This window comes from Triticum aestivum, chromosome 5B (genome assembly GCF_018294505.1).
Source record: "Triticum aestivum cultivar Chinese Spring chromosome 5B, IWGSC CS RefSeq v2.1, whole genome shotgun sequence".
Lineage (NCBI taxonomy): Eukaryota > Viridiplantae > Streptophyta > Magnoliopsida > Poales > Poaceae > Triticum > Triticum aestivum.
This window is the reverse complement of record NC_057807.1, coordinates 403,077,102-403,093,597: the sequence shown is the minus strand read 5'-3', so window position 1 is coordinate 403,093,597 and position 16,496 is coordinate 403,077,102. Positions and strand designations below refer to the sequence as shown.

Sequence of the window (16,496 nt, the reverse complement as noted above, 5' to 3'; positions counted from 1 at the left end):
TTTTGAACTATCATATCATAAGTGGACCTTAAACAGGATTAAGCGGGACCCGGTTGACATCCCTACCTATAAGACGTTACCCAACCCTACCACGTGTAAAAATAATACCCTTCTCATGTCCGGTTGACAAACAAGCTCCTCTCGACTCTAAATTAAGTTGACACATCTCTATTTAACTTGATAGATGGAACATGAACTTAACTTACGAGGCCCAACTCTATCCGCCCGTTGAATAATGCCATTGACATTCATGAACGATAGTGATATGAACACGATACACAAATTCATTCGTATCAACATGAAGATAATAATTTAAATTTTCTCTTGTTGGAAAAAAGATAAAACGAGGACGAGAGGATGAGAAACCTCCTCAGCATCCAAGCCCGGTCCAAGCCAGAGTAGTCGCAGCATACTGGCAACTGGCACGGTCGCGCGGCCCCACACCCAGCTGGGTCCAACGTGTCCGGGTCCCACCACGCCGGAGTCCCATCACCGCCCCGTAACCCCACCGCGCCAGAGTTATATTTACCTCCCGCCTCGCGGCCTAGCCGGTCCAGTCCAACCCCCAGTCTGGCAGTCTCCCCTCCCTCTCCCAAATCGAAGCGAGAAATTCCCCAAAAAGCTACCCCATTTCCGTCCCAGCCGAGGCACCGGCGCCGCAGCCGCAGCCGTGCCCGCGCCCGCGCGATGCCAAACGCGATCCCGGCCTTCTTCCGCGCCTCGCCGGCCGCGGCGTCGGGCTCCGGCGCCGGGGCGGGGCCCAGCCTCGCCACCTCCGTCTACGAGACCCGCCTCGGCCTTGCGGCGCTCTCCTGGTCGCGCGCCGCGTTCGGCCTCAGCCTCCGGGCCGTGCTCCGCGTCGGGGCGCTCGCCTCTTCATCCTCGGCCTCCGACTACGGCTGCTACGACGACGGCCCGGAGTTCGACGAGGAGGCCACCATCGCCGTGCGCGTCCGGCCCTGGCTCTTCTGGCGGCGCCGGGGGTCCAAGCGTTTCCACGTGCACGACCGCCGGATCGACCTGGCCTGGGACCTCACCCGCGCGCGGTTCGCCTCCCCCGGCTCGCCCGAGCCGTCGTCCGGGTATTTCGTCGCCGTCGTGGTCGACGGCGAGATGGCGGTCGTGGCCGGGGACATGACGGAGGAGGCGTACCGGAAGACGAAGGCCCAGCGGCCGACGGGCCCCGGTCATGTCCTCATCTCCCGGCGCGAGCACGTCTCCATGCGCGACGGAGGGCATGGCCGCGGGCACAAGACCTGCGTCAAAGTCCGCGGCAAGGAGCGGGAGATCTCGCTGGATCTCGTCTCGCGCGGGCACGGCAAGGATAGGGAAATGGACAAGGAGAAGGACAAGGCCGAGGTCGGCCTGTCGGTCTCCGTGGACGGCGAGCGCGTCCTCCACATCCGCCGCCTGCGCTGGAAGTTCCGCGGGAGCGAGAAGGTTGACCTCGGCGGCGGCGACCGGGTCCAGGTCTCCTGGGACCTCCACAACTGGCTCTTCTCCGCGCGCGAGCCGGCCCTCACAGACGCCGCCTCCGTCCTCGCCGCGGCGTCCCCGCCCGCGCACGCCGTGTTCGTCTTCCGATTTGAGCTCGGCGACACCGCCGGCGGCGAAGAGCGCGACTCCGCAGAGGCCAAGGAGAAGGAGCTGCTCGACAAGGCAAGAAGAGGCGGCGCCGGCGTCTTGTCAGGCTACCTAGGGAGATGGGGCAGAGGGGACTGGAGCGAGACCAGCAGCAATGGGGAGAACCGGAGGAAGAGGGGGCAGGCGCGGAGGCTGGCCAAGGCAAGCTCATCGTCGTCGGCATCCATTGCGTCCTCCTCGGCCTCGTGGGCGAGCAGCTCGACGGTCATGGACTGGGCCAGCCCCGAGGAGGCCGAGCTGCACCGCGGCGATGGCTTCTCGCTCCTCGTCTACGCCTGGAAGAGCTAGTAATGGCTGCCACGACGGCGTCGGCAGAAGCAGCTGGCCGGCGGCATTGTTACATTTGATGATTGGTTCTTCATTCAGCGGGAGCTTCCCTCCCGATTGTTGTAAGTTGCAGTTGTTCTCCGAGCAATGTTCGTGTGCAGTTTTGAGTGCTCGGTTGACCAAAAAATTGTTCATTACATCAATAGCTAAGGATTTTCAACAGCTAGATGAACCATATTACGACCTTTGTTCCGTCAAATTCAAAATTTAGGTGGCATATTGCTGGATTCTGTTAATCATTTCTCCGGCCCGGTTGGTCGATTAGGTATGACACTGCGGACTTTGAAAACGATCTTCTTAATCCAGTGATGATTAGACCAAGTAGTGGTTACATGTCTTCACTCAGAATAATTTGCAGCTACGCTTAGGGGCTTCCATTCCATGTCTCCCATGCCACCACTAGCTGAAAAGGGATATATATAGAGAGAGAGCATATGATCTGACTGTTATCAGAAGCCAACAAATTCAATCCCCAATCATGGGGTGATAGGTGACAAGAGCCGGGCTGTTTAGATTGAGACATCTACATGCTGGTGCTCCGCTGGATCGCCATTGCTGCTTGTCCCCTTTGCTAATTATTTTTTTGAGGGAGAGAGCCTTGCTAATTAGTTGGAGCTGGTGGTTATGGTTTTGGCTTAAACAACGACAATGCTGTGGGTGGGGGGCTTGGCTTGGCTAATGAGTGCTGCAGCAAAACAAGGTGCCGCATACGCAACTCTTGGTGTGCTGTCATGGAGCATTAACATACCAAGGGGCCATATGAATATGATGTGTTCTCAAATGCTCTTGCATGGTGGAAGAGGTTGGGGTTTTCTTAATTAGAATGTTCTGCGTCGGGGTCGGGTCCCTACTCTTCTTTAGAAAGGAAAAAAAATCCCAATCATCACCATTTCTTTCAGTGATGTGCAGTAGTTGCAAAATTCCTAATCATCGCCATTCTTTCAGTGATGTGCAGTAGACCCTAAGATCTTAACTAATGTGTTCTTGTCGACCATTCTCCAGTTTAAAAAGCCGATTTTTTGTCGAAACAGACCACCTGCTCACTGGAATTGCCAAAAAAGACCCCTCTGAGACAAATTAACAAAAAAGACCCCCTCGACCGTGGCGGACAAATTAACAAAAAAGACCCCCTCGACCGTGGCGGCAGGCGCGGCAGGTGACATGTGGCACCTGCCGCCACGGCGCCAGGCGGCAGAGCCTGCCGCCACCACTGCAGGCGGCAAGTGCGGAATAACCGGATCAGCGACGTGCAACGGAACGGGCTGGGCAGGTGGGCCCAGCCGCCTGGGCGCGAGGCGCGGCGGTAGGCCCTGCCGCCACTGCGGGAGGCGGCCGCACTGTGCGTGCGTCATTTCGTCGTCTTTTAATCCCTGCTGCGAGCTGACTCTTTTGTTTTCACCATAGTACAGGTTTCACCATATGCATATATACACACTCGTTCTTCTTTGTGGACTGCTGCTGCTGCGCGCTGGCCAATAGCGGTACTGTGGCAGACGGCGCCGATTTCGAGCTGGCAAAATCCCTGCTGCATAATATAGTAATTAAGAAAAAGTTAGTAATGTTATTGGTCATTGCTTGATTAAATGCACTGTTATTTCATGATTAAGTTAGTAAGCGTACGTAGTAATTTTTTATCTCGCAAAAATGTAAGTTTTGTATATTAAGATTAGATGCTAATATCCTTAATGATGTATGTAATAGGTTAAAAAAGTATCATCTAAGTAGCAAACAAAGAGGAGGTGAAGTGATTGAAGAAATTGTGTTTTGATCTTCGATGTCCCTTTTTAGGTGATGACCACATACATGCAAGTGCTATTTTGATACTTTTGATAGCAGAAAAAACTCGCATTCTTCATTTTTCTCGGCCTAATACACTGATCCGAGCAAGGTAAAAACTCATACCGATTGAAAAAACTGTGACACACTAAGCGCAGTATGCTGCATGACGGATGACGAGAGGCTCAATGCCTCGTTTTATAGGCTTAGATGACAAAAACACATGATAACGAAAGGCTAAATGCTGATGACGGGAAAATAGGGGCGAGCAGACTGTTAGTTGGAAGGAGGAGATTGCATGCATCGATAATTCATTAATCATGTGCATGATGAACATATATAGGTACAGGGTGGACTGGCCTCTACTCGTCTTTCAAGATGTACAAACATACAAGAGGGAAATAGAGATACAACGGTATAAATATAGACCCAAATTCTATACATATACAGTGGACAACGTACGCTCAACACAGACGAAAGTTTAGGCGGGAAAATAGGGGCACAAAAACGAGTGTGTATATATGCATCTATGGTGCAACCTGTCCTATGATGAAAACGAAAGCAACATCTCTGCACACTGCTGCCGACAGTGACAAGGAAATATAAATCACGCATAGTACGAATCAGTGATTAAAAAACGAGGAAACGACGAAATGATGCAGGGCACGCACAGTGTGGCCGCCTCCCGCGATGGCGGCGTGGCCCACCGCTGCCACCTCGTGCGCAGGTTGCAGGGCCCACCTGCCTAAGCAACTTCTTCCGTTGCACGTCGCTAATCCGTTTATTCCGAACCTGCCGCCTGTAGTGGTGGCGGTAGGATCTGCCGCCTAACGCCGTGGCGGCAGGTGCCACGTGTCGCCTGGCGCGTCTGCCGCCACGGCTGAGGGAGTCCTTTTTGTCAATTTGTTTTAGAAGGGGTCTTTTTTGGCAATTTCAGTGAGCAGGTGGTCTGTTTCGACAAAAATTCTAAAAAGTCTGTATGAAGGACCTCTAAGAGAATTTTATTAAAAGTGACCCGCTGATAGAGCGGATTTTTGGGACCTGGGTACACCGGAATCCGCCCGATTTTATAAAAACTTAACAAATGTATTTCTTGTTCTGAAAAATCCCGGAACAAATCATGCCCAAAGGTGTTGGTTGGAAACTTACTGATGCAACTTTTCCTAAAATAATGTGACCATGTGTGGCTGGATAAAAATGAGAAAATGAGAGTGTTGCCATTTAAGTTTTAAATGTACCATCCTCATATTTTTTTTTAAAAAAAATCCATGCAGGTCACAGAAATCGTCATGTTATTTTGTAAAAAGTTACATAAGAGTCTCGACTCGATACCTATGTGCGTGTTTTTCTACGGGAATTTTCAAACCTCAAAATAGTACATTTTTCTTTGCCAAGTTTTAGAAAGTGGGTACACCGAAACCCCGGACCATTCTGCTAGCATTTTTCATACGGTGATGGTACATCTCTCAGTGGTAGGAAACATGGAAGAGCGGTACGGACAAGCTTTAACCATAAGCAGCTCGCAGTGAAGCCTGATTTCCCAGCACAAAAGTTGCTTGCAACAGAGAAGTGGGCGGTATCCAAAGATGGAGCACGTGATGAAGAGTGAACAAAACTGGCAGCGGAGAGTTAGTGGCCGGGCTGAGAGCAAAGTGGGAGGAGAGGAGAGGACCATGGACCAGTTGAGCTTGCTGGATTCAGATGAGTTGGCTTTGACCGGATTAGTACTTACCACTACCAGTGCAGCATGTGGTGATCTACTAGTAGTACTACGCAGCGTATTTAAAAACGGCGATGATTTCCGGCGAGGCAATCACGGAATCTTGCCGCCGAAGGGAGGGAGGGAGGTTAGCCCGCGATCGTTGACCCGGATCAGACGCTGCCTGCACACTCTACTCTACTCTTGGTAGATGAGAACAGTCCCTGGGTGCCGGTGATGGTGATGGTAATGGTGCCCCCGGAAGGAGGAGGTATCGTGGCCGTTGGCCAAGCGGCCGCGCCGCGCTATCTAAAAGGAGTAACCACGCCGGATTCAGCTCCCGCACGCTTTCGCCCGCCGCAAGCTTATTTATGTCCTGTATGTGTACAAGCTTTCGAGTGCTGCAGCTGCTGAAAGGAGTATGTTTTTTTTTGACGGGGCTGAAAGGAGTATGTTAGGCCAACTCCACCGCGCGACCCTATCCTGTCCGCCCCCGTTCGTTTGGGGTAAAAGGGACAAACGAGACGGCCCAGCGCGCGGGCGCAAACGAACTTTTGTCCGTTTTGTGTCCGCTTTCGACCCATCCGCGGCCCAAGTTTGCGCCGTTTTTGGGGTGAAACGGACACCACGCGGACGCGCGGGTCGTCTGCGCGTGCCCGCCCGTCGGTGGCACAGGACGGGCCTTTTTCTATCCGTCCCTCTCCCTCCCTCCGGCCGCATCCACTCCACTCTTCCCCACTCTTCCCCTCTCTCCCCCTCGCCGCCGCCGGCCGCCCGCTGCCATTGCAGCCGTGCAACTCGGACGCGCGCTTGCCCAGCCCCTTCCTCTCGTCGCCGCTGAGCTACCCAAGCACGGCCACCTTGTTTGCGCACCCGCCGGCCGGATTTGGGGCGGATCCGGTCGGTCTTGAGCTCGCCCGGCTGTGGGAGGCCGGGCCGTGCCATGGACTGGCCGGGCACCTTGCCGGCAGTGGCTCGTCCTCTAGCCGCTCGGATCTGCACCGTCAGTGGTCCGCCGGTAGATACGCGAATGGCGGCCGGCCGGGCTCGGTGCTTGCCCAAAAGCTCGTCGGCGCACCGTTGCCCCTCATCAAGTGCGACCACTCCCCAAGGGTGGTCGTGCGCCGCGAGTCTACAACGCCGGAGCATCCCGGATGGGTGTTCATCAAGTACTTAAACGATGGGGTATGTGCTCTTTTAGCTTCGGTTTGTGCTCTTGAATTAGACTAGTGGTGCTAACTTTAAGTTTTATTGTGTAGAACGGATGCAAGTTTTGATATTGGAAAGAAGAGTACATCGATATGTTGATAGAGCGAAATGTAGTGCATGTTCGTGCACTTTTAGCTAGCCTAGAGGCTTTAGATGAGACAAGTGCACATGTTGCTAGATTAGAGTCTAGGCACGATACTACGTGCGAAGAAGCAACAAGGCACGATACTACGTGTGAGGAAGCAACGTCGACTTCTGGCTTGAAGAAGAAAGGAGGAGGCAACGTCGTGCCTCCTCCACAGATCAACAATGAATGCATCGAGAAGGCGCTAACCCAACTCAAGAAAGCAGTTATGAAAGTTCAGTATCTTCTCAAATGTATTCTTGTGGTTTTTATTTTCTTTGGTCTTACTTTACTAGTCAAAATGTGATGATGTATTGTCATGTACCAAAAATGAATGATAAAGAAAGTTTAAGGACTTGCAAAGAAATATACGCGGACAGGATGGGGCAAATGGATGTGGCCGCGCGCTGAGCGCGCGGCCACCGCATCCCAGGACACGCCTAGACACGACCCCAAATTCCTTCCTAAACGAACAGAATCCGGGCAAAATGGACGTCCGTTTATGGTCGCGCGATGAAGTTGGCCTTAGCGGCCAGCCCCCTTCCGATTCTGTGGGCTGAAGCAACTGGGCGAGAGGATCTTGCTGCAGTCGTCGTTGCCGATCTGTGTGTGATTCTGTGAGACCAGGCGTGGTCAACCGATCCGGTAAAGCTCGGCGGGGAAGAACTCGGCCAAGTTACTACGCATGCACGTACTGGTGTTTCTCCGTGTATTGTGGGCAGTCAGTGGTGAGTACTGCCGCTGGATAGCGGTTCGCCACCCCCACCACGTCGGCAGGGAGTGGAACGTGCTGCATCTGTGTAGATCGTGGCGACGTGTGCCGCCACGAGGCGTCACATGCTGATCAGCTCGCCTGGAAGTTGGGGAATATGTATATATGTATGCATGCAAGTACACAACTGCTGTGATCACGAGGACCGCAGCCAGCTCTTGCCGTGGGCGCTCGCTCACGGTCACTGGAACCCGTGTGCCGTGCTGCACCTGAAACCGCACGCACGTCCGGGGCAGAAATCACTGTTTTGACCTAAGGATGAAATTAATTCACAAACTGAACTGTTCTGGAAAAAATTCACCCAACTGACCTTTTTATGTGGCGTCCGATAGCTAGGCGCCACACTATACTATGCCGCGCCTAACACACATGCGCTATACATCTGGACAGCGTGGCACCCCGGAGTCAGGCCTGGCCCCACCCCTGATGGTGCAGCGCCTAGGCGAAAGGCGCTACACCATCATGTGCAGCGCCTAGACGAAAGGCGCTACACATGCACTTACTAACCTCCTCGGGAGCAACAGAGAGCAAGACTAAAAATTGCTAAGTCAATGTGCAGCGCCTAAGAGCTAGGCGCTACACTATGCAGTGTAGCGCCTGACTTCTGGGCGCTGCACGATTGATCCACCACGCGTGGCCTGACCGGCGAGCTTAAACGCATAGGGCGCGGCGTGACCTGACATGCCATGACATGCACGGTCAAAATTTGAGTTACTACCTGCTGTGGTCGATCTGCAGGTTGGCTGACTCACGGGTAGGGACTGGCTGCTGGTCACGTATTTGTACACCCATGCTCCTGCGGTTAAAAGCAAGCAAGCACGGACCCTTGGACGGTCACCGCGGATCTTCTCCATCCCCGTTGTGTGTCGGCCACTATGCAATCAAATCAAATGATCTTAGAAAAAAAAGAGCCCGGGGTATGATCAGAACGAGCATATGTGCATGGATCGATTAAATAAAAGGAATATGTAGCCAAAGATCAACAAGAATGAGCGCGCGCGGGAGAGAGTAGTATATTTCCGTTTAGTTTCGCCAGATTTTGTCTCTCCTTCAGTAATGACCAGGCATTGAGCAGTGGAGTACAACTAACATCTAGCCAGTGTAGTTAATCAAGAATAGTGTCGGCCGGCCTGTGGTGGTAACAGTAAAACGGAAGCGCAGAGCTGTCGCTACTAGCCACTGCAGGGCAGTACGTATGTAAACAGTAAATGCGCAACAGAACTTACCAGTAGTAAGGATAGTTCATCGCATGGCATATCTACCTACTGCGAGCAAGGCAGGGCAAGTGCAGGTAGTAACTCAAATTTTGACCGTGCATGTCAGGTCACGCCACGCCCTATGCGTTTACAGCTCAGTCGGTCAGGCCACACGCGGTGGATCAATCTTGCAGCGCCTACACGTTAGGCGCTACACTGTATCGTGTAGCGCCTAGCTCTCAGGCGCTGCACACTGACTTAGTAATTTTTAGCTTTGCTCTCTGTTGTCCCGAGGCGGTTAGTAAGTGCATGTGTAGCGCCTTTCGTCTAGGCGCTGCACATGATAGTGTAGCGCCTTTCACCTAGGCGCTGCACCATCAGGGGTGAGGCCAGGCCTGGCTCCGGGGTGCCACGCTGTCCAGATGTATAGCATCTGTGTGTTAGGCGCTGCATAGTATAGTGTGGCGCCTAACTGTCGAGCGTCACACAAAAAGGTCAGTTGGGTGAAAAAAATTTAGAACAGTTCAGTTCATGAATTGATTTCATCCTTAGGTCAAAACAGTGATTTCTGCCCACGTCCGGAGGGCGCGGCAGGCGCATGTGGCTAGGAGGGCTCCCGTTCAGTTCATGAATTGATTTCATCCTTAGGTCAAAACAGTGATTTCTGCCCACGTCCGGAGGGCGCGGCAGGCGCATGTGGCTAGGAGGGCCCCCGTGCTGCGGCGCGGTGCCGGCCGGCCGTCGTTCCGTCCCGTCGAGGGGGCTTGGCCACTTGCGGAATCACATCCATGTCATTGTCCGCCTGGAAGAGAAGACTTTGGCAGGTTTCGGTACGTAGCCCTTGAAGTTTCCGGTCCTGCAAGGCTGCACCCACCAGACGGCCTCTGCAATATGTCTATCCTGTTCGCAATCGCAGAGATTAAATTGGATGGATGCGGAGCAGCTAATAGCTCCAGCCACCTAGCAGCCCAGCTCACGTCAGCTCAACAAGAATCCTTAAAACTCGGATCCAGAGAAGTAGCTGGACGGCAATGCCGATGGAATCCCTCGTCCAAAAGGTACAAAACTACTCCCTTCATTCCCAAATATTTGTCTTTCTAAATATTTTAACAAGTGATTACATACAAAGCAAAATGAGTGGATCTATACTTTAAAATATGTCTACATACATCTTATGTTGTAGTCCAGTTGAAATGTCTAGAAAGACAAATAGTACTCCCTCTGTCTCAAAATTCTTGTCTTAGATTTTTTTTAGGAAAGATATACTTTATTTAGACAAATAGTACTCCCTCTGTCTCGAAATTCTTGATATATCCATATTTAAACAAATCTAAGACAAGAATTTTGAGACGGAGGGAGCATTTGGGAACGGAGGGAGCAAGAGGGGTTTTTATTTATTATATGCACAAAAGGTACAACAGGTATATATAGTCCGGTCGAGCTGGGGAATGAGGCTGAAGAGCGATGTGAAAAAGTAATATAGCATTGAATCAATATTGTACAAACACCAATCATATCATTATCTGTACCGGCACTGTGATCCAAACTTACAACACTATGACGCCTTTTCGCTGCGGCCAACATCCTACTACTTTGACAACCAGTAGATGAACATAAGAAACGCGCACACGGACGCCACGAGCGAAAGAATTATCGTGTCCATCGATTTCTTTCTTCTGATCGACGCGAGGATGTGGTTAATCTGCAGATTCATTGAAGAAAAGTGTGAGGCACACACAGCCTAAGAGCACGATTTTCCCTTGCTCACAAGGCTATACGATGCGATACATACCGTGGGGATCCGGCTGCTGACGTTGCTTATTTTGGTAGTAATGCCACCAAACGTTGAACGCTGAGACATGAGAGCGCCCAGTGTTGCTTGAGCTTGTGATATCACAGTATCCACCTAAATATGGAAAAAGTAAGGGTTCAGCAAAGCTTGGTCAATTCTAGATTTTGCTACAAAAAGTATCACAACAAAAAGTCAGCAAATCAACACACCTTTGGTTTTCATGGCTTACCAGCCATCTATACTAGTAGAATTTTCTAAAATTAACAAACTAGTTGGTTAAAGTTTGAGGAAGCTAGAGGTAGCTCAGGCTAACTAGCTATGGCAGTGGACACAGATGCGTCTATCAATTTAATAAAAATATTCTCCAGCCAGCCAGCAGCCCCTTTAGCATGAAAACACATGTAATAATGCACCCCGTGATCCGTACAGTTGACAGACAGCAAGCAGCAAATACACTGACTGCATGATGTACGCCGAATCCAATCTACGAATTTCAGAGGAACGGCAACTTGCAAGCTTAATAGGCCAACAAATTCTTCAAATGCTCTTTATTGTGCAGCAATAGTTCCCATGATAATATAAGACTTAGCAAAGGCAATGGATCATATTTGGGAATTCCATATTTGTAGTGCAAATCCCATTCGTAGCCTGACTGCCTGAGTGAACAAAACAGGCATGCTTTCACTGTCTTTCTACTTTCTAAGCTACTCCCTCCGTTTCTAAATATAAGACCTTATAGAGATTTCAATACAGACTACATACGGATGTATATAGACATATTTTGGAGGGTAGATTCACTCATTTTGCTCCATATGTAGTCCGTAGTGGAATCCCTAAAAGGTCATATATTTAGGAACAGAGGGAGTACATAGGTTTGTTTGGACATGCAACTATTGATGATGGCCAGAAATGCAAAGACGGCTACGGTGGTTTCGTTCTCGAATTCTCAGTATAAGGACTGTTCTCTAGTGTCTGCATTCATAATTGTAGTTACTGCTCTGTCTAGAAGGTGATTAGTGAAAAAATTAAGCACTGTTGTAGATCGTCTGTAGATAAGAATAGACTTCCTGTGCTGCTGAAATGGTCAGAACATCCTTTTCACAGGTCCAACCTGTGGCTTACTGGTCAAGGGAATAACCCTTAATTTCTCATGTCCATACATAAGAAAATGACAGCCGAGAAAGTTACATTTAAGAAGGGACTGTCAGCTTTTAAGCCAGCAGCTTCTATTTGCAAGTTGTGGTCCAATACCTGCATCGATTATCTCCTCAGAGCATCTCCAATAGCTTTTATGTTAATTTGTTTGCATGTTTATCCATGTTATCAACACATGGCCATCAACCAACAAGCTATCATAGAACCATTCCAATAGTGTATCGAGTTATCCAATAGAAATGAGATAATAAATAAGGTCGCTCTCTTTGCACCTTGGAGCTTGTGCAAAGGTTGTTGGTTCAAGTTCATACAACTTTGCTCTCTCCCCTCATTTATTCTCTGCCACAATCACATATCCTATGCGGCAAAATTTACCAATAACTATCATATAACCATTAAAGATGCCCTCACACAAACAGCATGTGGTCTTTGCTAAAAGCTGCACCTAGGTACTATTCCTCTTTACAGCTTCCAACATAAGCATGCAAACAATGTCACTTTCTATGTTCCATTCCACTTATATTTCATGCTTCGACGGGAACTAGGCCAAAACTCCTGAGTACTGAACTAATGCCCTCATGCCATTATATGTTCCCACGCAACAATGACTACCAGAAAACCCATAACAGGGAGCTTTAAAGGCTTAAATTTTTCATATTTGTTCAATTGCAGTTTTCAATGATGGCGACACTGATGACTTTCCGATTAGAATAGGCCTGCACCAAGGGTCAGCTTTTGAGCCCTTATCTTTTTGCTTTGGTGATGGATGAGGTTACAAGAGATACAAGGAGAGCAGACTAAGGCATAGCCTAGTGGTGGGAAGGGGCTGATGCCTTCCCACCCACCCAGGTTCAAGGCATGGTACTTGCAATTTGAGTTTGTTGCACCAATTATACTGTAGGGGCCTCCCTTACAGTCTTTCTGTCAAATAAAAAAAGAGATACAAGGAGATAACCCATGGTGTATGCTCTTTGCGGATGATGTGGCGCTAGTCGACGATAGGTGGACGGTGGTTAATAGAAAGTTAGAGCTGGCTTCAGACTAGTAGGCACGAGGCGGAGGGAAGGAGGTTAGCCTTGGTGGGCAAGTGATACCTCAGAAGGAGACCTTTCGATATCTGGGGTCAATGCTGCAAAAGGATGGTGATATCATGAAGATGTGAGCCACTGAACCAAAGCTGGATGGATGAAGTGGCGCCAAGCTTTTGGCGTCCTCTGTGATAAGAGAGTGCCACAAAAGCCAAAGGCAGGTTATATAGGACGGCGATTCGACCGATGTTACATGGAGCTGGATGTTGGCCAACTAAAAGGCGACATGCCCAACAGTTAGGTGTAGCAGAGATGTGCATGTTGAGATGTATATGTCGCCACACAAGAAAGGATCGGGTCCAGAATGAGGATATGCATGATAGAGTTGGAGTAGCACCGATTGAAGAGAAGCTTGTCCAACATCGTTTGAGATGGTTTGGGCATATACAGTGCAGGCCTCCAGAAGCGCCAATGCATAGTGGACGGTTAAACTGTGCTGATAATGTCAAGAGAGGTCGGGGTAGACCAAACTTGACATGGGAGGAGTCCGTTAAGAGAGATCCTAAGCACTGGAATATCATCAAAGAACTAGCCATGGACAGGGCTGCATCGAAGTCAGCTATCCACGTGCCATAACCATGAGTTGGTTTTGAGATCTTATGGGTTTCAACTCTAGCCTACCCCAACTTGTTTGGGACTAAAAGGCTTTGTTGTTGTTATTGTTGTTCTTGTTGCAGTTTTTAATGAAAGATAGATTTCTAAACAAGCAATTTCACGAGCATGTAGGTTGAAATTCAAGAAGTTTTGCTCAAACTGAAATAGACGCGCACATGCAATTATTAGCATGCACTATAATCAAGTCAAATGTAATAAATGGGCCTTTGTGAAATTCCTGAACCTCATTGAGTACAAAACATATTAATAACAAGCAAGAACAGTAAAATTATGCAGCACATGCCATAGGGAAGCCAAAAAAAAAAGCGACATGGTTCCCTTATTTTATGTGGCAGGTAGTGTTCAGTAAGAAAATAAATATTTGTTAAAAATACACCAGAAAGGTGAATTTAATTCATTTGTTTGCCCTGACAGAATTAAATTATCTCCTAACAAGAAAGGTGAGTGAGGCTCCTTCAATTAGAAATGCTTGAGAATTCATGTTAGTAACACAATGCAACTCCATTCATGCATGAAAGCTGTTATCCTGGGTTTGTTTGTATGCCTTATATGATACTACCTAATAGAGCAAACAATAAATTGATGCAAATTTCAGAAATCAATACAGGTGTTCCTAAAAAGCAGGACAATCCTACCTGTCCGGAATTCCTGTTGATTGCAGCTTGTTCTCTAAGAAGAGCTTGTTCTGAGTCTCCAGACTCTTCCACGTCAAACTTTGCTCTGTCAAAGTCTCTCAAGTCAAGGAGGGAAGCATGCTGTTGCTTCACTCTGAGACTAGATCGAAGCCGATAGAATTCCTGTATTGAATTGTTGGGTTAGCAACTTTTCGGAATTATGAGAGAAGTCTAGCTATTCTATATGCAGTGTCCAAATTTCAAAGCGTATTGCTCCACAGCAAACTTTATAATTCATGGTTATTATGACTGGGGAGAAATTAATAGAAACCTTGATTTTACATTGTTGCTAAACAAACTGTAATTATGAAGAATGTGATTACTTAGTGTAAGAGGGATTTATTGGAACCTGTGTAAGGTCTTGCAAAATCTCCATATGACGGGTCAATGTATGAGATAGAACTTCCGAGCCTCCTGATGATACCCAGGTTTGCATTTGAGAATTTACTTGCTGAAGTTGCTTTAGTGATCTTTCTATATCAGTCTCGATATCATTCTCTGAACCATCTGATTTCATAGAAACCAATTTACGGTATGCAATCATTTGGTCGTCTAATTGAGCTTCCAACCTCCTCGCCTACAAGCAGAAATTGTACAGTAACAACTTTAGCCATACACACACGTACACCAAATACCATCTATCAGCCTACTCATAGCTTCATGAAACCATAAGGCCATCTTCAACGCAAGTCGCTTATGCAGGTGCTTAGGGAAATAAAAAAGATATCATAAAATTAAAAAAAGCATCCGATAGTTTATAGACGATAACCTGTAGGCGCTAATAAAATCGTCCAGTGCAGCATCGTTTTATCCCGCGGCAAAAAAGGCCCAAGCGTCCGATTCATTTTCTTGCGTCGACGCTTCACCTGACGCCTGGAATCCGCCAGGAATCGATGACCTAACTGCCAATCGACAAGGATATCCATCCTGGCGCCTCTCTGTTAGCGCCCACGCTGGGCATGCTCTAATGCAGCAGTCGTATTCAGAAGTGACATCGTTACAGAAAATAAGTTGGCATGGCACCTTCTTGTAGCCTAGCAAAGGATGGCTTCAGCCATAGACTCGTACCGTACCGTCCAAACACACTAACCATAAGCACCTAACTCTCATGAACAAGACTAACACCGCATTACATTACTAGATACTCCATAAGCACGATTACACAATCGAACCAACAAAAGCATCAGATGCAGAAGGGACAGTTTGGTAGGACCAAAACTCTAGTCAGTTGCACACTGGATTAGTGTCACATTGCTCCAAGCCCACCCATGTTAGTCAAAGAAATGGGTCGCGGAGGAGCAAAGGTATACCTGCAGGCTGCAGCACAGTTTTTAGAAAATGGCCACTACGAAACTAAGTCTTGGTGTCATGGAAACTCTACAATTTCAGACGATGAAGAAAGACGCATTTCGCTCCACAGAGACAGACTACGGATTCGACGAGCGAGGCGCTCCAATTTCACATGGGTCGCCTCTAATGAATTCAGCGGCCAGTGGGGGAGAATCGTCGGTGCGAGTACCACAGCGGCAGCGCAGTACCGCAGGCGCCGGCCAGGGTCAGATCTCGGGCGAACGGACGCCGGCGAGAGGTTCCAGGGACCGAGAGAGAGAGAGAGAGAGAGCGAGGCGGGGATCCGGGGAGCGGGTACTCACCTGCTTGCGAAGGGCGTCCCACGACGACGCCTCCATGGCTCCGAGCTCCTCGGCGGCGCCGTCCTAGTGATCCGCCGGGAGATCTCTGCGGGAGGCGCGGCTGGATCTCGCGCGCGTGCGGCGAGCGAATCAGTGGGAGAGGGTTGGAAGGGGGTGGGTTGCCCGATGCATTGGAGAGGGAGAGGGAGAAGCGTCAGGTCGGGGGCACCGTGGTGGTCAACTGGTCGGGTGAGGCTCGGTGGCACGGTGCAGCCACCAATCCGGGGGCCCCCTTAATCGAGAAAGCCACGACAGCATAGTGCACAATTTTGCATTTTTGGTCTACCAAACTTCTAGTATTTTTTATTAAAAAAACCAACTTCTTTTTGCATGGAGCTACCAAACTGCCAGGCCCACTTGATCGCAGAATTCTAAAAACACGGAAATAGAAAAAAAAATATGAATGAAATGCCATGTTCATCTCGATAGCGAAAAATTCTAAGAATTATAATCTTCCAAAATTTCTATGAAAATCCTTTGAATCAAAGGAGCCCGATTACATCCATCGATATTCTGTGAATAGGTACCATTGTGAGATACTAAAAATTTTGTTGGTAACTATCTAAGGTGTGTTCGGTTGGTGTCAATGAGATGAAATAGTTTTAGATATTGGACTCATCTTGGTGTCTGATGTTAGAAAATAATGGGCTTGACCCATTAACAATTTCTGAAATCTCAAAGTGGCCCATGTGTAAAATAACAAGTGGTGGCTCCAAAGTTAGTCTCACCCCGGG

At 49.0% G+C, this 16,496-nt stretch overlaps 2 protein-coding genes across 2 annotated transcripts; one reads left to right on the top strand and one right to left on the bottom strand.

The window, feature by feature from the left end:
- Window positions 1-565: 565 nt before the first annotated feature.
- On the top strand, window positions 566-2,207 carry LOC123112107 (uncharacterized). Its single transcript, XM_044533028.1, has one exon. It carries the CDS (start codon window positions 688-690, stop codon window positions 1,930-1,932), a length of 1,245 nt encoding a protein of 414 aa, XP_044388963.1. The 5' UTR covers window positions 566-687; the 3' UTR covers window positions 1,933-2,207.
- Window positions 2,208-10,214: 8,007 nt separating this feature from the next.
- LOC123112106 (Golgi SNAP receptor complex member 1-1) lies at window positions 10,215-15,980 on the bottom strand. Its single transcript, XM_044533027.1, has 5 exons — window positions 15,724-15,980; window positions 14,421-14,648; window positions 14,033-14,194; window positions 10,540-10,653; window positions 10,215-10,449 (listed from the first exon to the last, which is right to left on the bottom strand). Exons 1-5 carry the CDS (start codon window positions 15,757-15,759, stop codon window positions 10,336-10,338), a joined length of 654 nt encoding a protein of 217 aa, XP_044388962.1. The 5' UTR covers window positions 15,760-15,980; the 3' UTR covers window positions 10,215-10,335.
- Between the last annotated feature and the right edge of the window lie 516 nt (window positions 15,981-16,496).

What these genes read in the sequence shown, in the direction of transcription:
- LOC123112106 (XM_044533027.1), bottom strand. Translation starts at nt 15,759, where the DNA reads ATGGAGGCGTCGTCGTGGGACGCCCTTCGCAAGCAG. An exon ending in TTTTGCAAGACCTTACACAG is followed by an intron (nt 14,195 to 14,420) that starts GTTCCAATAAAT and finishes AATTCAATACAG; the next exon opens with GAATTCTATCGGCTTCGATC. An exon ending in TCAACAGGAATTCCGGACAG is followed by an intron (nt 10,654 to 14,032) that starts GTAGGATTGTCC and finishes TTCCATATTTAG; the next exon opens with GTGGATACTGTGATATCACA.
- LOC123112107 (XM_044533028.1), top strand. Translation starts at nt 688, where the DNA reads ATGCCAAACGCGATCCCGGCCTTCTTCCGCGCCTCGCCGGCCGCGGCG.